This window comes from Solea senegalensis, linkage group LG16 (assembly GCF_019176455.1).
Source record: "Solea senegalensis isolate Sse05_10M linkage group LG16, IFAPA_SoseM_1, whole genome shotgun sequence".
NCBI lineage: Eukaryota > Metazoa > Chordata > Actinopteri > Pleuronectiformes > Soleidae > Solea > Solea senegalensis.
The window spans coordinates 21,231,552-21,251,754 of record NC_058036.1 but is presented as its reverse complement, the minus strand read 5'-3'; the positions used below and the strand labels follow the sequence as shown (position 1 = coordinate 21,251,754).

General features: G+C 42.8%; 2 protein-coding genes and 1 long non-coding RNA gene across 4 annotated transcripts; 1 reads left to right on the top strand and 2 right to left on the bottom strand.

Annotated features, from left to right (window-relative positions):
• Positions 1-779: 779 nt before the first annotated feature.
• Positions 780-5,443, top strand: brms1la (BRMS1 like transcriptional repressor a). The gene is made up of 8 exons (XM_044047561.1): positions 780-918; positions 1,139-1,229; positions 1,315-1,442; positions 1,918-1,997; positions 2,596-2,692; positions 2,831-2,920; positions 2,999-3,063; positions 3,286-5,443. Exons 1-8 carry the CDS (start codon positions 780-782, stop codon positions 3,382-3,384), a joined length of 789 nt encoding a protein of 262 aa, XP_043903496.1. The 3' UTR covers positions 3,385-5,443.
• LOC122782952 lies at positions 831-2,227 on the bottom strand. The gene is made up of 3 exons (XR_006361991.1): positions 2,120-2,227; positions 1,120-1,237; positions 831-897 (listed from the first exon to the last, which is right to left on the bottom strand). It is a non-coding gene; the product is annotated as an uncharacterized LOC122782952 (long non-coding RNA).
• A 95-nt stretch (positions 5,444-5,538) lies between the features above and the next one.
• On the bottom strand, positions 5,539-19,771 carry ctage5 (CTAGE family, member 5). 2 transcript variants are annotated; one of them, XM_044047560.1, is made up of 28 exons: positions 19,561-19,771; positions 19,351-19,484; positions 19,099-19,185; positions 16,327-19,004; positions 14,957-15,915; positions 14,585-14,869; positions 13,947-14,044; positions 12,302-12,433; positions 12,141-12,162; positions 11,940-12,028; positions 11,701-11,772; positions 11,414-11,524; positions 11,221-11,292; positions 10,989-11,093; positions 10,687-10,809; positions 10,351-10,530; positions 10,180-10,270; positions 9,904-9,971; positions 9,421-9,491; positions 9,232-9,333; positions 9,044-9,140; positions 8,794-8,861; positions 8,602-8,687; positions 8,399-8,512; positions 7,862-8,023; positions 7,012-7,155; positions 6,680-6,904; positions 5,539-6,591 (listed from the first exon to the last, which is right to left on the bottom strand). In XM_044047560.1, exons 1-28 carry the CDS (start codon positions 19,667-19,669, stop codon positions 6,374-6,376), a joined length of 6,702 nt encoding a protein of 2,233 aa, XP_043903495.1. In that variant the 5' UTR covers positions 19,670-19,771; the 3' UTR covers positions 5,539-6,373. The 2 variants fall into 2 exon arrangements, with proteins under 2 accessions (XP_043903495.1, XP_043903494.1); XM_044047559.1 differs by having other exon boundaries at positions 14,957-19,004.
• Positions 19,772-20,203: the final 432 nt, after the last annotated feature.

Here is a 20,203-nt window from a genome sequence, read left to right as displayed (position 1 = left end):
GAAGACTTTCTAGATTCCGCAGTCAGCTTTGCGTGAATTAGTTTGACTTGAAACTATATTTTGTGACCCCTTCTACCTATTTAATGTTCCATTGTTTTCCTGAGTTGATGTAAGAGCATTTAATGAGATCAAAGACAAAGGTGATTAAAAAGTGAATATAAATCACTATGCATAGAATTTAGCAGAGTACCTCACCTCTACACTACACAATGTTTAGTCAAGTGGATGAAAAATCCATGTTGAAATGCAGTCAATGTACAACCCTAAAATCATCTTTCAGTAATCCCACAAATAAAACAAAGTGAATGAAACAAAAATAATTTATTCACCAAATAGTAAGTTGTAATTATTTCTAGTTTCTTTGATCTATCAAGTCTTTTTTTTTGTTTTTGCTGATGGTGATATGATGATTATTAATGATGATTAATGTTGAAACGCTCATACCACTCATGTATCAAGTGTAAAATGACAATTGCATAACATCACTTTGCAACTCTAATGCATACAACGCAGTTACGTTCAGGCGGAGGAAAACACATGAGCTATAACCATGCATTAAGGAAAACATGCATTATGATGCATTATGCACTCATGAAAGCTCCGGATGTAAAAGCAGGAGGAAAAAGAGAAACCACTCACAGAGCTCAAACACTGCAGGATGTCCATCAAAATCTAGTAAAGTGTCAATGTGCTCCAAGGCTTTCAAGCTTTTCTTCATCAAAAGAGGCTGACATTGTCTTTTTCTCTAACACTCTGAAGTCTGAAGTAAGTTCGACATCATGCCAGTGCACCGTGACCGGGAGAAGAAGGAGAGTACAGCAGAAGAGATGGAGGTAGAAGATCACGACCAGGAGGCGACCAGTTCAGAGGAGGAGGATTCTGACACCTCCTCTGTCTCTGAGGATGGAGACAGCTCAGGTGAGAAGGAAACTAGAGGAACATTACTATTACAGTCATATTAGTTATATATTAAGGAGTGAATGGCTGAAATGTTTTTTCTTCCTGGTAATGATTGTGTTTGTATATATTAGCTGTTTATACTTATTACTTATTTATGTCAAGCAAACATGTGTTTCCTATTACCAGGAGCAACTCTATTTTTACTCCATAACACCTTACCTATTTCACGTTGTTCCAGAAATGGACGAGGAGGACTGTGAGCGGAGGAGAGTGGAGTGTCTGGATGAAATGTCCAACCTGGAGAAACAGTTCACTGATCTCAAAGACCAGTAAGACACTGGAATACAAAAGAAAATCACAAATAATAAATGAGTTGTTCCGATACTTATACGATATAACTGTGTCTGTGTGCAGGCTGTATCGTGAGCGTCTCAGTCAAGTGAATAGTAAGTTAACAGAAGTGGAGGCTGGTCGGGCAGCAGAATATCTGGATCCTCTGGCTGTGCTGCTGGAGAACATGCAAGTTCGCACCAAAGTGGCAGGTAAATTCAACACAGTACACATCATAGACATAATGCACTCCCTACAAATAAGAGTCTAACCCTTAACCTAAAACCAGGTCTTAATCCTGAAAGAGCCATTTAAAGTTGTGGGCCCCAGACACAATGTCCCCACAAAGATAGGTTTGTAAGTATTGTGGACCTCACAGTGATATAAATACATGCACACACACAGACCCACACACACACAGAGGTTTGCACAGCTATTCTTCTTAGTACTCTGCATTGACTTCCAATATCTCTAACCTTAACCATAACCAGTAAACACTTAACCACAGTTAAAATCGTAGCCCTAAACCTAAACAGTTAGGAGCAGGTTTTGGTCTCCATGAGGACTAAGGTCAGTATTTATCCCAGACAAATGTGGTGATTAGAGGTGGTGCTTATTAAATCACACACACTGTTGTCTTTCTCTCCCCCCTCTCTCTCTCTCTCTCTCTCTTTCTCTCTCTGTCAGGTATCTACAGAGAGTTATGTTTGGAGTCTGTAAAGAACAAGTATCAGTGTGAGATCCAGGCAGCATGCCAGCACTGGGAGGTTGGTAACACACACACACACACACACACATACCTATCTCTCTTTAGTTAATGCATTACCTGATACCTTACCCTACACATCTCAACTAAATGCCTAAAGAAGAAGAAAATAAGTTTTCTTACCATTTGTACAACTGTATCCTCTTAATGCAGTGAACGGGTCCCAAGTGGCATCCAGCCCACACAACACCTGTCAATGAAAGACACACAGTTGTCATACTGCAAATCCATAATTTCAACATCCTAACCCACTGCCCCGCCCGCCCTGCCTCTGTCCCTCTTACCTTAGCCACTTAGCCACAGTCCATTACCCTTAATACTGTAAGGGGTTTGTCCGTAACAGGGACAAAAAAAACACAACCTGACACCTGTGGGTATTTGAATCTTTCACCATAACACCCCATAATCTCCTGCTAATGAATGGATCGACCTCCAGAATTACTGCCAATCCAGTTTCTCTAGAGTTAATGTACAGTTTTCAATTTAGCATGAATTTACTTGAGTACTACAGTCCACACACTTCACTCTATTTAATGTATATTTGTATCTAACTGTTGTTTTACATGTTGTGTTGTGTGTGTGTGTGTGTGTGTGTGTAGAGTGAGAAGCTGCTGCTGTTTGATACAGTGCAGAGTGAACTGGAGGAGAAGATCAGGAGGCTGGAGGAGGACAGACAAAGCATAGACATCACATCGGGTAATGCACACTGAACACAGTCATGATAATCGTGTCACATCGTGACTCATTTGAACTTGTGCTACTTTAAAGCCACCTCATGTTCAATACTTGTACTTTTATACTATAAAAACAATACTTTTAATTTTTCTCTGTCAGAACTGTGGAACGATGAGTTGTCCGGGAGGAAGAAGAGGAGAGACGCTTTAAGTCCAGACAAGAAGAGGAGAAGACCGTCTGTGGTGTCTGATATCCTTTTACTGTTAACACCTCCATCACTGATCACACTCATACTGCTGCTATTGAAGTTCCCTTAACCCTGTCCACGCCCATATATTGTTTATATGCTCCCTGACTTGGACATCCTGGAGGACTGGACAGCCATCAGGAAGGTGTGTAAAAACAAAGCAGCTGACATATTCGTAAGATACCGTAGATATAAGCTGACATAGATTTTATTAGGTGAGCTTCATGTTATTGGCTAAAATCAGTTTTTCCTTATGATCCTGCTGACTGCAAGCCTCCAGCAGTCAATACCTGAACTATCACTTTTGTGTCTTTTGTCTGTGCTGGAATCATCAGCAGTCTAACAGCGTGTGCATGTTGTTTTCCAGGCTGTGGCTACACTGGGGCCCCACCGAGGGAAAGCCGACTCTGACAGCTCTGCGTTCCCGTTCCGACAGGATAGAAACAGACCCATACTCAACTGCTGAGACACACACACACAAACACACACACACACATGCACAATCACACATTAGGAAAGAAACCAAAATGCACAGATATCTGTCCGAATCCTCCCAGAATCCACTACGCTGCTCGGTGAACAGAGACACCAGTCTGGAAGCTGCAAAAAGGACTCAGTGGTTTGAATGAATCCCCCTTAAATGACAGACAGAGTGGTTAAGTGTTAACAAATATGACACCACACGAAGAAGGAGATGCGATGTTTGACATGAGTTTTTAAAAGATTTGTTTTTTCGAGCTCTAAAATGAAAGGACTTGCCAAACGCTCCATGTCTGTGAAGGGTTCAATCTCACACACACACACACAAATGTCTGTGTGTGTGTGTGTGCCCTGGTGGACATGGCTGGAGAACAAAATCAGGGTTCTTGAACATGCTAACGGCTTACACAAAGGCTTCTTTTAAAAAAGCTGTGAACCATGTTTACACGTCTACAACAACAGAGTTTTTCAAAGTATTTTTTCAGTTCTTGAACAGGTCAGCCCAACTGGACAGTTCAGGGGTTGAAGGAAAAACTGATTTTAGCCACTTCACAAAAGACTTCTACGATGTTCACGTCTTTATGTCACGGTGAGGCAGACTTTTCCAACAGGAAACTGAAGTATGTAAACCACTCACTCTCTCACACCAAACCCCATAGAGAAAATCAGTGATTTTAACATCACAGCACACAAGAGTTCCAGATCCACTGCTGCCTCCATCACAAAGTTCAAATGTCTTCAACGTTTGAAATCCTTTGTTCAGATTTACCTCAGTGACATAAACTGACCACACGGGGCAGCAGAGGACCAGGAGTTCCAGTGTCTCCGCAAGCTAAAATCACTGATTTTCTCTATGGAATTTGGTGTGGGAGAGTGAGCAGTTTACAAACTCCAGTTTCTACCTCCCACAATCTGATTGAGTAATCTATGACAATGTTAACATCCTTACAAATTAAGACCTAGGTTTACGTGGTTTTTTAGTCTACATTCTGTTGCCAAGTCATACATATTTTTATTTTTTTACAATAAACTCCATCATTCTGTATGGAGACTTTGTAATCACTCACTGTTCAAACTTGCAGTGCTGGTGCATTTAAGGTCTTTTTTTATATCCTGTCAAAGTCCCTGGCACCATCACTTAAGGAATTAAGGATTTAAATCTCAGGCGTAGCAGATTATCAACAAAGTTTCCATTGACATTTAAGGAAATGAGGAAATACTGGTTCATACATGAACCTGGTCCATTGTGGCCTTATAGGTACAATTTGTGTACCTATATATATTTTTTAAGTGTCAGTTTATGTATTGTTTGAGACTGTTGAGTAATTTCGTATTTTGAATAGTTTGGTGATTCTATGTCAGTTTAAAGACAGCGGTGCCTCCATCTGACGTGTCGTTCAGTCACATTTCACTATAATGTTCTTCAGGTGTTTCTCACACATTTTTTTAAGCTTTAACGCTCCGTTTACCAATCCCCAGTCAGTCATTTTACACCACCACCACCTGTGTTGGTAATATAATAATATGTTTCACTTGAATGTAGGGCAGAACCAGCAACAGCGTCCAGTATTTCTTCAAAAAATAAGATTTTTTATATATACACGATACTTCCAATAGGCTTAAATGTTTCTGAATACACACAATCATTATAAGGAAGAGTTGGGGTAAAATATAGTGTCAAATACTATGGTGTTACTTCAGTTATTTACGAGGTGTTATTCCAGTGTCATTCTGCTCATTGCTCATCTACCTCTACACATTCTCTCCGTCACACACACACCTTCTTCTTCATGACCACGTTTCTATTTCAGATTTCATGGCTGTGATTTGTGCAGATTTGTTTTGAGTTGAGTGTAAACTGTAATCATACTCTTCCACTGGATCCTTACAAACTCAATCTGGCTTCTTTATGACAGTGTGATGAACAAATCTTTGACAGTTTATGTTATGTATTAGATATGTTTGCCTGTTGTTTTTGTTCATGAAGTTGATGGGTTTTTACAAATAAACATTGTATATTTGCTTAGTGGCATCTGTTTATAATATTTTGAGAGTTTATTTCTGTGTATCTTGACAGTAAATGTACCAGGACTACACTTGTAAATGCTGTAATAGAAGGTTAGTGAATGTGGAGACGTTGACAATTCTACAATCTTTATTCATAATCACTTTTTACAAAATTCACATGATGATTATCTCTCTCTCTTTCTGTTAACGCGCGTCACATTTTTACTTAGAGTCTTTTGTACGTCACTGTAACACGAAAAGTCAAAAGTACACACTTCCATCTGCTGCAAAATTCACTCACGCACTTTAATTATATTTGACCTGTGGGGGAAGCTGAAGAGTTTCAGATCAACACAGTTTAGTCAAAAAAAAAATGAAATAGGACCCAGTGTGATCTGATTTATGTGTCGCTGAATCCAGGTCAACAACACCATTGCTAAAGGGATACATTTCTACTATTATGGTGACCATTGCAATAGTACTGGTACAGTAACAAAAGGCCATCAAAGAGGTCAATCCTCCCTGATAGCTTAAGGATCGTTTAGATTCCTCTCTCTGTGCCACTGGGACGAAATGTCTGATTCCATACATAAAACACTCATGCATCGTTTCATCATGCATACATTTCAACCTAAGCAACAATAAAAAATAAACCTTTCTGGCATTGTCAAGCTCAAAATGAGACTATTTCTGGTTCACGTGGCAACATTCTCACAAACACACACATGACTGAGGGAAAGCCTCGTTCCCTTACGGGGAAAGGGGAGCGAAGGAGACAGACTCCACAAAACAGGCTTGTAAAGACTCCAGTTTCCAGTCTGTCAACATTATTTAATAAATATGTTAAATATGAGCGGGAAACTGCCACCTGCCACCTGCCAACCATCCATCTACCACCAGAACATCTAATATTTTAAATCAGAAATGTACCATCTCACAGCCGTGTAAAAGTAAAAACCTGCTCAGGATCAAATGGCGTCTTCAGGTGAGGGTCTGTGCTCTTCAGGTGTCTGGCTCTGTGGTGGGGAGGGGAGAGACTGCTGAGGAGGAAGAGGAGGAAGAGGAGCCATGGAGGGTGGTGCAAAGCTGCGCATGGGGCCGGCATAGTGAGGATGAGGAGCTGGAGGAAGGCCACCAGGAGGGAAGCGAGGAGGCAACATCATCCCGGGAGGTGGTGGTGCCCATCCTGCAGGAAAATCACACCATGACGACGACAAGTTAATACAAATCTAATCTACAGATACAGTAAGATTACTTATGCTGCAACAGCTCACTGGGCATCATGGGAGGAACCCCCGGGCCCCTGGACGGGTAGAAATCAGGAGGTGGGGGTCCATACGGAGGTCTGCCGGGGAAGGGACCGTCCATGGGGCCCAGTGGGGGTCCAGGTGGGGGCAAGGGCCCCATCCTCAGATCTGCATCAGGAGGAGTTCTTCTCTCACCGGAACCAGACTGATCCTGTTCACCAGGTCCAAAGCTGTTTTCTCTGTATGAGCCGTCTGTGTCGACAAATACATTCAGTAAGTTTTAAACTCAGGAGTGATTCATGATACACGTCAACATGTCAGTACACGATCTTGCTGCTGTAAAGACTCCGGGGACTCGCCTGCCATGTCAGCGGGGTGAGGAGCTCCTGGTGGGATAACAGCAGCAGGGAACGCCCTAAGATGGGGAGGAGGGGGGCCAGGAGGGAGAGAACCAGGTGGAGGTCTTCTGTACACAGGAGCTCCAGGTTCTGAAAATATGTAGCCTAAGAAAGAGAGACACGGTGAGTTTTATTTCAGGAGGATTCATTATTATTAATTAGCTTTGGACTGGACTAAAATGACACTTTAAGAAATGGAAAGTGACAATGGACATTGGAAGTAAGTTGAATGGATGAAGTTGGATGCAGGTAATCTTAGAGCTTCACAGACATCAGGAGTTTGCTCTACATGCGCTGTAAACATGCGTTTAGCATTCACATGCATGTGCAACTATCAAACTTAAGGTTAGCGGACATCATTTCACTGGAGCTGCATGCTGGCTCGTTGTCATGGCAACAAAGCCATTTCGGTCGGTGCGATTAGCTACATCGACCTTGATAGGATTTTCAAAGCGGTGCCACAATGATTCTGCCCACATTATCATCACAATGCAAAGAGTGCATAATAAACCAGTGGATCGTTTATGACAGAAACAAAAATCCAGCGGTGTCTCGTTCAAGTAACTCTCCTGAAAGTGAATATTTGTATAAATACAGTAAATGTAAAGATCAAATGTTGCACTTTGAAGTCACTAAATTTACATCTGCAGTCTCAATTTCTTACATGTATACTAGGGCTGGGTGATACAGACAAAAAGAAATGATATCGTATATCCATCTGTTGTGTAATCCTATACTTTATTTAAAAATATATCAGTATAATTTAAAAACTATACCGTCCCAGTCCTAACATATACAGACACACACATACCTGGAGGTCCGAGGAGACCAGGTCCTGGTCCAGGTGGTCCTGGTGGGGGACCCCTGCGATCTCTCTCCCACGAAGGAGAGTTTGAGCCACTGTCCGAATGTGGACCTCCACTCCGCTCCATCTCTCCCTGACCACCAGGGGGCTCTGTGGGACCACGGCCCACTGTGGATGAGAAAGAAACCAGAGGGAGAAGAACAGTGCGAGGGAAAGATGGAGGAAGGAGAAGACCACCAAATCATGGACAGAATTAGTGAAAGAGCAGAAGAGGAAAAAAAGAGAAAGAACATGATTAATTATTTTATACTTTTCCACACGTGCATTCCCAAAGTGTCAACAGCATGCCAGCATTCACACCTCACCATGCTATGACACATGTCTCAGCACCTACAGTTCATGCTGCAGCCAGCTGATGACCTCCAATAATTAAAAATATATATATATGTATAAATAATGATATGGGGAAGATGAGTCTTTCATGAATACCTATGGGTTAGTGTATATTGTGTGTGTGTGTGTGTGTGTTTCGCTTTCGCATACCTCTAGGAGACAATCTCACAGGAGGTCCATCCATTAACGTGGGAGGAGACAGAAAAGGTCTGGTTTCAGAAGCGGGTCGACCCAGAGGAGAAGGACCATACGGTGACCTTTCACCTGCAGATAAAGGGCAGTTGTTTAAATGCCAGGTCAAGAAAATCAGTGGCTCATTTAGTGCATGTGTGTGTGTGTGTGTGTGTGTTCACCTCTGAAAGGCATCGGTCTTGCAAGAGTGTCCAACGCGTATGGATCTTTGTCGAGGGTGTCTAATTTGAACTGCGTGTCCGTGAGCCTAAAAACAAACACGAGTTTAATCTTAAGTTAACACACAACGTAACGTTTTTTTAGGACTTGACTCCTGTAAACGTAAGGTATAAAAGATGTGACAACACACTTACTTCTGTCTGAGGAGAGCGTTCTCTCTCCTGATGTCTGACAGTTCTCTTTCTGCTGCTCGTGCTGCGAGCTACAACAACGAGACAGCTTCAGTAACGTGACATGAAATACAGTATGTGCTACAGTCAAGATACATGTGCTTGAATATAATGTTTAACTGAGTACTTAGTTAAACAGAGTTGATGCATGTTTGATACCAGGGTTTACTGATGTTATCATATGTTGTTCCTTCTTTGTTGGAGTTTTACTAACCCAGTTATTGTGAGCCTTCTTCTCGTGTGCTGATATTTGGGTCTGGTAGGACTGTTTGGTTTTGTCCAGCTCTTCCTCCATCTCTCCAGCTCGTTGTCTGCAGAGACACAGTGAAGAGTGAGGTGGAGGATTTCACACAAACATACTACATATTAACATGTTTCGTCGTCCTCGGCAGACGCAGCTACCTGTAGTTGTTGAGTTCTTCCATTGCCAGTGCAATGTTTTTATCAGCTTTACATAATTTCTCCTCTTTCTGCAGGCGCTCCTTCTCCTCCACTGTCAGCAGTCTGCAAACACACATTAATCAATCAATCAATATTGCTATAGCTGAACCTGTGTGTACCCAGTATGTGCCTTTATCAGTGGATCTGTACCTGTGCAGCTTGAGCTCGTTCTCCTGGTACATTTCTGTCATAATGTTGAGTTTCTGTTGTAAACGCTGAACCTGAGCACAGTAGGAGTAAATAAAGCATTCATTGAAATGCAAAATTATGACAATACAATATCGCAATATCACAATTAAGTTTCCACGTCAGTGACTTCACAGGGGTCAGCTATGGTCCGCGTGACCGGATTATCATCATTCACTTATGTCACAATAAAAATGCTGTGTTCCTGGGACCTGGTAGTTGCTTGTTCATGGATATGACGATAACTTTTGTTGTTTCCCATGACCAGAAATAAAGGCTACAACACAACAGGACATGTGTATGTTTCGGTCAATATTCAGGCTAGGTCGGGTTCCAACAGAAAAAACATGGACAAAAAACATCTAATGCATGAGTATAATCCACCTGCAACTCTGCAGACATGTGCAAAGTATAGACAGGCCTTAAAATACCACTGCATTCAGCTACCTGATCAGAGTAGTTCCCAGAATCTGACTGCAGAGACAATTTCTCATCCTCCAGCTCCTTAATGCTCACTAAGAAGGAAAAACAAACAATACACACAGAAACACACCTTCAGTGCTAATGTATACTCTATCGTTCAAATTAAGATTACATTTCAGATTTATTCAGACTTTCTACAACCTTTTGCTAAATCCATGTCATGCATTATTTTATTGCTCTACATTTAGTTTGACCCATTCTGTATCAGAACAGAGTAAAAACAGACATGGGTTGACTCACCTTGCAGGTCTTCTTTAGCTTTGATTTCATCATTCAGTTTGGCAAAAACTCTGTCCTTGTCTTCATCTACGGATTTGAGGTCCGCATTCAGCTAAACGTGAAAAAGTATGGACTATTAGCAGGTTTGGAGAACACCTTCAATACAGTACTAACAGTAGACTATTCATATACCTTAGCAGCATAAATGAGTGTCTGGGCTTTCTGGAAATGACTCTGTGTGTCTGTTACATTCCCTCTTCCATTCTCCGCTTCTTTTCCTGGTGACGTCTGCGTTGCTGCTCCTTCCTCACTTCCCTCTTCCTCAAGATCTGAATCCAAAGCTTTCATCCTCAGCAGGCAATCTGTCAAAGACTGTGAAGCACACAAACATGTGTTAACAAGCAAGTTTCCAACCAAACTAATCTCATCAATCAGTTCAAACAAAGTCAGTACATTTATCCAACATTTAAGGACAATGAACAGTTATTAACCACTGTACATTGTGATTATAGCGAGAGAAAACCATACCATTATACGCTCATCCTTTCTGGCCACATCCTGCTGCATCCCACTGTAGGTGACCTCACATCTCCGCATCTCCTCCTCCACCTCACTCACTCTTTCTGCCCATCCCTCCACTTGCTGCCTCAGCTACAGAGAAAAAGAGAGAAGGGTGAGGAGATAAAATCATGGCACAAAGGACAAGGAGGAATAGAAAGGTAAATCAGAAGTTCAAAATATGTCACACAAAGAAAGCACTGAATCTATTACTTGACTAAATTACCTAATAATCCCACTCTATGCCAGACACTGTGTGTTCAGCTTCCTACCTGAGCATTGCTCTCCTGAAGCAGTCTATTCTCCTCTCCTGCTGTGTCCAGGCTCTTGTGCAGTCGGTCACTGTTCATGCTGTACACTTTCAGAGTAGTTTGTCCCTGAAGGACACAGCAGCGGTCACGTCACATGAAACACACAGGAATGCAGCAGAGGCAGAAAAGAAGAGGAAGCAGAAAAGGACATGAATTGGGAAGTAAAATGAAGACAGAGAAATTGTGACAGCACCTGCTCTTCCTGTGAGTGGAGGTCTTTAATTTCTTCTTCGTGTGTTTTCATGCTCCCTTCAAGAACTAGTACCTGGAGAGGAAAAACAAATAATCTACTCCATTAATACCAAATTATGCAATTGATTCTCAAGTAACAGAAGTTCATTAGGCTTTTACAGTTTACAATCACTGATCTCAATAAATGCTCCTACCCTTCTTTCTTGCTCTATCCTGTGTTGTTTCTGCTGGTCGAGTTGAACCTTCAGTTGTTCAAGATCCCTCTCTAGCTCTATTTTAGAACGGTCCAACTCTCTGGCCTTCATCTGGAACAATAAAAAACAAACATGTTCAATAAACAGATTCTATCTTTGACCAGTGATACGATGCTTTAAAGTCAGTTTAAGTTGAAAAACAAAACTTGAATACATATATCCTCAGTCAGGTGAACACATTTACATTGTCTTACCTGCTCTTCAACTATTGCATATGCCTTCCTTACCTCCAGATGTTCTGTCTTTTGAGTTTGGGCCAAGACGCCACTGTCCCTCAGTGACTCCTCCACTTCATCATACTACAAAATGGCACACATTTAGGGAATAGTTATGAGACTAAATGTTGACATGACCATCAAAACAGGTTTTGAAATTAAGTGCAGGAATATGTATATCAATTTATATCAAGAAAGTAACTGTCCTCACGCCACACATAACAGAAACCAGCATTGACACGAGTACCAACCTCTTGCTGACATTTGCTCAGAGATTCAAGGACTTTACATTTCTCATCTAGTAACTGTGCAACCTGTGAAGCCATCCACCGCTCTTTCCCTAAAAAACACGGAGAGCAAAACTTACAATCAAATGTAATGTATGCAATGTTCCCTTGAATTATTTCTGTCACGTTGTAACAATGTGATACCAAGATAAGATGAGAGCTTACTTCGATACATTCTGCTTTTGACCTGTTGAGGGGAAGAAAAAAAAAACAGTCATGCACCAGGGTCGATGACTCTCACTCTCTCTCTCTCCTATATGTACATGTATATAGTAACTCACATACACGTGCGTGTATATAATGAATAGAAATAGCCGTATACTCACAGAGCTATAACATCTACAGGTGAACAACAGCACCGTCACCAGCCCCACCACACAGGAGATTATGACCGGTTCCCAGGGAACCCCGTACAGGTCTGGCCCGGGTCTGATGTCATCGGGCAGTGACGAGACAACCTGAACACAAAGGAAAAGAGACACTTTGCATTACATTCAGGCACGAGGATGAAGTTTAAATCCTGAAGATGGGAATGGTACAATGCACCAGCTGTTACAACGTGAACGGGGCAAAATGTAAACAAGTGCTAATGTGCTACAAGGGAAATCAGTATGTGCCTGCCACATGTTAGCAGACACACTTTTAGAAGCAACACAAAGCAGCACAACACTGACTGAGAAACTTACTGTGCAAGAACTACTTAACTCCGAGCAATCACATAAACAATATATAGCCTCGTAGCAAAACACGCTTGACAGCTTGTTATTAGCAATGACAGAAGATGAACAATCACAAGAGAAAAGAAACAGGACATTTGAAGACGAAGCTTCAGAGCTGCTGGTCAGCTATCGACTACATGACAGTTGTCTCAGCTGTGCAGGCTAGTTATGACATGCTAACGAAACCTGCCACATAACCTACATCCTTCACTTTCTCCACGGCGATGCTGTAGTAAGTCTCTGCCGTCGCCGGGAACTCGGCCCCTGTGCTCGCCAACTGCTCGCTTGTCACGTGTTCCGCCATGTCCAGTTTATTTCATTAAACTCGGAGTTCAATTAATGTATTTTTATCGACATCGTGAAGAGAAAGTACCCCGTCACCCGGGCTAGCAGCGGTATCACATCCTGTTCACAACGCCGACACTCGAGAAGAGACCATGTTCAACTGCGCGTCAAAGAGGGGGGGCAATAATATAGTCCTTTTTAAAAACAGTCTTAAGTACGCTATAATATATGGTTATTTCTCCATAGGGTTATTCTTTTAATTCAGTATATATTAAGAATAACCTACCACATACATATTGTTCTAGTGAACTTATAGAGTTGGGTAGATATTATTATTACCCCCCCGTGGTTGCAAATGGTTCACTCGCAACGTCACCAATTGTAAAATGCCACACTGGCAGGACGGAGAGCTTTCGGAGTGACACAGAAACAGGTGTCATAACAAACCAAAGTAGTATTTTTTACGAGATGTGTTATATAAAAATAATTATATTTATACCACTCTGAACAAATAGTCATAACTTTACAAAAAAAGGGAGCAATCGAAGCTAAATGTTGAAGGTTGTATCAGATATTCATGTCACAAAAAAACAGTCAGTCAGAGAAGTTTCAAAGGAATTACGGGGCCCGGGGAAAAATGATCCAGAGGGGCCCTCTGTAGACCAAACCCCATAGAAACCCATACAGTAGTCCATGCACTTACTGTTCATTACAAAGGAGTATTAGGGCCAGCCAAAAAAAATAAAAAAATCTGGCACAAAGGGAAAAAGCAGGCAAGAAAAACTGACCTGACCACGTGCACTTGTGCCTAAATCTCACTACATTCATTACCAAGAAATGTCTGTCATCACACTCATTTCCTAAGTTCTGTCAAAATGTGTCATATGTACATTGTGCATGTGCATCTATCTGTGGCAGAAACATGCCGTATATAAACCTGGGGCTTCCATAGATTGTTATCACCTACCTGTGCAGTCCATATGAGGAGCTCCTTCACTGTGCGAACATGAGCGACTGATTCTTCAGCAATGTGATGAACAGTGTCCAAAATGCCCCTCAGTGCACCTGGAGTCAGAGTGAGAAAGACATAAACATAGACAGTTTTTGTCAAAACAATACTTTTGATATGGCATTATTTCACCACACGTGTGTACAGCTAGGGTAACATTGTTGCCAAAACAATCCATATGTGCTGCTCTCCTTTAACCTGCTCCTCTTTAACCCTGCAGTAGGGTGAAAATAGTTGGGGTGTTGCATTTCATAAATCACAGCTCTCTGTCCTGAGCTACTCGTATCACAAGAGCACAGACACACTGAAACTCTACTGATATTTATTGTCCAACTCGCTCTTGCTTCTTCTGTCTTTTTCAGGTTTCTTTGCAGCGTAGACAGTTTTTGTTGAGGAGGTGTCGAGGTGTTTCTCTCTGAACTGCCCTGTGACTGGTCAAAGCTTCCTGAGGCGTTAAACCAGAGGCCAGAGCAGTAGCAGAAGTGTTGTTTTCTCTTAGATCACTTGATTTACATTATGATGAAAGATTATAATGGAATTATTAATCAAAAATCTTTTTTTGATCCATCTTGATTAAGGTATACGTGAGTCCATACCTTCCAGTGGCTGCAGTGATCCTGACTGATCGTGAGGACGGCCTGCAAGGGACACACTCTCCTCCTCATATCCTCCATCAGACTCTTGTCTTTTGTCACTTTTGGCATTTTCCCTCTCTCTTCTGCGTCTTTGCCCGTCATTCTCCTCGACTGTCCTCTCATCTGTTGGGATGTTGTTATTCTGGACTACAGAAGGATCTCCTGTCTTAACTGTGTGTTGCTCAGTGCTCATTTCTCCATCTTTGCTGTGAGTCGAGCAGGAGTCACTGACACAGCTCACATCAGCTATTTGGTAAAAAGGTAAGAAAGGTAACATTTATAAAAATGTACTTGTGCCAGTTGAGATCATTGAGGAAGTACAGACAAATATACCTTGATCATTTCCTCTGGTGTCGGAGTTTCTTGTGCTGGACGTCTCTCTCACTCGTGTGATCAGCATTTCTAGTTTCTGAAGAGCAACAAGCGTCCGAGTCTTTTCTTTGTCTTCTAACCTCGTGGCAGGAGTGGACAGAGTCTCCCTGTGATACTGCAGATGTCTTTCTATGTCTGATAATATAGATTCATCCTCAGTCACGATCTCTGAGCTTCCTAACATGAAATCCAAAAACGGTAGCTTGTACGGCCCAAAGAGCTCCACCAGAGTACTGGCTTCATCCACACTCATGTAGGCGAGAAGGAATTTGTAGGCGTTGGGGAGGGCTTTTGTTTGCTCCGTGTGCTGAGATGGAGAACGAGAATGGGACAGAGTTGATGTCTGGACGTCAGCAGAGGAAGAAGACTGCTGCAACTCCTCTGTGGACATGATGACAGGAGAGTCCTGATCCAAATCAGCGCTGGAGTCCATTTCTCGTTCAGAGATCAGAGAGGCTTGTTGTGGCTGAGATGTCTCCTCCAAACCCAGACCAGAATCAACCAAGTCGCTTGGTGTTTGCGAGTAGAAGCCAAAGACGTTTTTGAAAAGACCAAACGCACCTCCACCCTCAGTCTCTGCTGCTCTTGTGTTGCCGTCGTCAGACAGTGAAGATCCAGTGGGATCTTTGGACACAAGTGGAACAGTGTGTTCAGATATCACAGCCTGGTTCACCTGTGAATCAAGGTTAACGTCTGTGTTATGACTGGAGTGTAGTTGCTCTGGTTTATTCTCATGTCTGATCGTTTCACTGTCTTCAGACTCAGTATAAAGCACGTTGTCATCAGAGAGGTCGCTCTCTTGTGCCTCACTTGGATGCAGTTGACCATGTTGTTTGTTTTCATGTAAAATCTCCTGATGCTGAAAAGCTGATGCTTTTACCTCCTCATCTCCTCTCTCTTCTGTCTTTAACTCCTCCTCCACCTGCTGTTCTTTTACCTCCTCATCTTCTCTCTCGTCTTTCTTTAACTCCTCCTCCACCTGCTGTTCCTTTACCTCCTCATCTCCTTTCTCTTCCGTCTTTAACTCCTCCAACTCTTCCTGCTTCTCCTCTTCTTTTACCCCATTAACTCTTTTCTCTTCCGTCTGTAAACCGTCCACTGCCTCCTGTGTCTTCTCTTCTTTTACTTCGTCCATGTCAGTTTTCTCCTTTTCCTCCTGCCTCTCCCTTTCTTTGATCTCCTCCTTTATTTCCCTCAGCTTGTCTAACTCCTCCACCTCCCCCTGCTCTGTCTCATTGTTTAACGCTCTCTCTTCATCCTTAAACTCTCCCTCACTATCCTCTTTTAACTCTTCGATATTTTCCTGTTTTTCTGTTTCCTTCATTTCCTGGTTAATTACCTGAGCTTCTTCCTTATGCTTTTCATTTTCTGTTGACTCTTCTACTCTCTCCTGCTTTTCCTTCTCCACCTCTAACTCCACTCCATCCTCCAACATCTTTTCTTTAACCTCATTCACTTGTTCTCTTTCCTCTATTTCCATTGCCTTTTCCACGCCCTCTTGCTTAGTCTCCGCCTGTAATTCTCTGACGTCCTGCTTGTTTTCTTCTTCTTTCTTTAACTCTTTGATCTCCTCCTCTTGGTCATTTTCTTTCGTCACAATTTCCTTCTGTACTTCCTCCTCCTTTATCTCCTCTTCCTTGTTTACTTCTCCTTTTTCTTCTTCCTCTGCCTCCATCACCTCTTCCTGCTGCCTCTCTACTCGTGTTTCCTTCACTTCGTTCATGGCCTCCTTATGTCTTGTCTCCTCCACCTCCTTAAACCCTTCCATGTCTTGTGGGTTCTCTTTCTCCTCTAAAATCTTGGCCTCCTGCTGCTTCTGTTCTTGTTTTGCCTCTTCAATCTTCTCTCCTTTCTCCACCTCCTCCTGCAGAGTCTCCTTCACATCTTCACCCTCCTCATGTTTCCCGTGTTCTTTTATCTCTAGTTTACTCTGCTCTACCTCTTCTCTTTTCTCCTCATCCTTTAACTCCACCACTCCCTGCTTCTCATCTGTGAGTTCCTTGTTCACCTGCAGTGTTTCCTGACTAGTTTCTCCCTCCCCTGTCTCTTCAAACTCCCTCTGCTTTTCTTCTTCCTGTGTCTCCTCCATGGTCCCTGTCTTTCCTTTGTCCTCCTCCTCCTCGTTCAACTCTTTCACTTCTGTCTGTCCCTCCATTTCTCCTATCACCACCATTTCGTCTTCTTTCATTTCTTCCACCTCATGTAACTCTTCCTGCTGCTCCACCTTTTCCACGTCCTTTAATTCATTGGTTTCCCCATCTTGCTTTTCCTCTATTGTCTCTATTTCTGCATTTTTCTCGCCGTCACTCAGTTTGTCAGCTCCGTCCTCGGTGACTCTCTGTTCTGCTTGTGGAGACGCATGTTCCTGGTCTTTGCTGTGTGTCATCGGTGTGACGCTCTTGTCAGAAGAGATCGTTCCTTTCTCCTCCTCTGATGCCTTTTCACTTTGACTTTCCTGACTTATCGCGTCAGAATGCAGCAGCACAAACTCATGAGAGGCCGAGCCACTCTCAGTAGACTCAACTTCTCGCTCACCCTCTGCCTCACCATAGTGTGTTTCTGCTGAGTTCTGTTGAGCCTCTTTAGTGCTCCCATCATCCGTTACACCACACGTGACTGCATCACCTTCCTCGTCCTCGTTGTTTGTTGTCTTGCGTTGCAGCCGCTCTTTTACCTCTTCCTTAACCTCGACTGTTGTGGTGTCTGACTGTAAACTCAAAGAAAGTAACCCTTGCCCTGGATTGACGTCAGACTGTGTCAAAATATCCAGGTCAGCGTTGCTTGCTGTCACATCCTCCTCTGACTCACTGCCACTGTCATTTTCTATAGATTTGGGTGCCTGATGTTCATCATAGTCTGTTTCTGCAATTCTTTCGTTGCCTGTTGAGGAGTACGTTTCATCTCCAGCCTGTGACTTTTCCTCTAACCTGTCCTGAGGAGAAATGTCTTTTTGATCAACTATAGATGCAAACTCTGCTTTTGTCTCAGGTCGTGGAACCTGAGGAATCTCCACTGTTTCCTCTTCTCTCTGTGTTTGACTGGTGTCTACATTCTTAATCTCAGTCGCCTCTTGTTCTAAGGCCTTAAAGTCACTCTCTGTACTGCTCTCGTCTTTCCCGTATCCTAAAATGTTTCCCATCCCCAACCAAGAACTAGAAGCTGACTGTTCCCTCTGCTCAGTCTGTGTTTCAGCTGTTGTCTCAGGTTGCGTCTCCTCATTGGTCACACCAAATCCCAGGGTGTGTGATAGTCTGTTCCCCAGCCAATCCAAAGTTGGCACATCTTTCTTCTCGTCTTCGTGTAACTGGCTGCCCTCCAGGTCCAGAGACATCCTCCTGCTGTTGAATATTACGACATGTTCATCCTTCATTTCACTTTTGGCGTCTTGCTCAGTTTTTGCAGAATCAGTTTCCGTCTCGCCTCCTAAGCCGAGCCACCCAGTCACGCTGGAAGTGAAAGAATCAGCAGCATCTGCTCCACTTTCCACAGCGTCATTAGCTTTCTCTTCCTTGCCAAACCCCAGCCACCCTGACATGGATGAAGTTAAAGTTTGGGCCTTTGTCTCTTGTCTCTCATCGTCATTATTATCATCATTATTATTATTTGTCTCATCTTCAGCCAAACTGACAGATTCTTCCTGTCTTTCCAAACCTAACCATCCTGCCACTGGAGAAGTGAGCCAGGAGGAGGAGGGAGACCCACCTTGTTCATTTAGAGCCACAGGATTGCTGTGCTCTTCCATATGAGACCCAGCAGCAGCAGCATCAGCAGCAGCAGCAGCAGCAGTGTTTTTGGTTTCCTCTCCTCCTGATGCTGTGCCTTCCCTCTGCTGTGCTGAAACTTGGATCGATGGAGGACTTTCAGCGTCTGTGTCTTCAGTGTCTCGGATGCTTCGGTTGAATTGTGTCTCCTGGATTTGTAATTTCTGCCCCTGACTTTTTTGACCACTGTCCGGATCACTGAAGTCAACAGGATGGCCGAGCTCATCCATACAGAAGAAATCAGACGGCTGAATGAAGACACAAAGAAGTTGTTCAGTAAATAACAGGGTGTGTTATGCTCACTGACTGAATGAATAGTGAATGATAGCGAAATCTATTCACCTGTGTTTCCACAACTTTCTCTGTAGATGCGTAAACCTGCTCCTCTTTCACTGCATCTTTTGGGAAATAACCAAACTGTTTGTCAATCTGAAATCAAAAAAAAATAAAACAAAAATAATGAGTGCACGATCATGAAGGAGAAAGGAGAGCCGTAACCTTGTGTTACATGTTTGCACTCAAACTTCCATATATTTCTACTGTTTATAAAGCCTGAAAGGACAGTTTTAAGGAGACAGGACAGAGCAGACATACAGTGCCTGCCCACAGGTCGTCCCTCCTTCCTGTCAGTTTGTGGTAAACAAAGATGTTGTCTCCCCGTCTGAAGCTCAAGAAGCGGCAATCGTCACCGCGATGATCCCTGATGGCCTGCACCCTGCTCATCAGACCTACACACACACACACACACGTGTAAAAAACTAGACTCATGTGAAGTGGGATTATACGAGCAGCTTTAGGACTTACTTTCACACTCAGAGTCTCCACAGATCTTGTAGTCAGACAACAGTCCCACAGCTATGTGAGGAACACACACTGTAATCCACAGGAACCAGTAAACCCGTGAAACAGCCATGGTGTTCTAACAGCAGTGGATCAGAGGAGAAGGTCCATAGCAGAGGCTAAATAGGTTCAGCTCGTGGTGCTGGCAGATGGACATTGCCTCTCAACGGCTGCTGTAATGAAGACTCAATGGTAACCGACAACACTGAGATAAGATATAAGACAATCATTAACATTCAAGGCCTGCTTTCAATACAGTGATGTCATCAGTGTTGAAACGGTTTCATTTTATCATGTTAATGTGACGACTGGTTAAAGTTTAGCTCAACTAACTAACAGGTTAGGAGGTTTACTAGTGAGGCGTCTCACACTGTCTGATAGGGTTAGTACTGTATATACCACATATTACGGTAACAGTGTGACACAGCTGATTTCACAATAAAAGCCCAATCATTCAGTTAATCAGTTCGATTGTAGGTCAGACTCTCACTAAGAACTTTAGCACTTTATTAACAATAACTGGGATATTCATTATAGATGCAACACGCACTTGTGTTGAAGATTCACCAGCAGAGGGCGCACTAGACTGTACTGTCACTGCAACTCA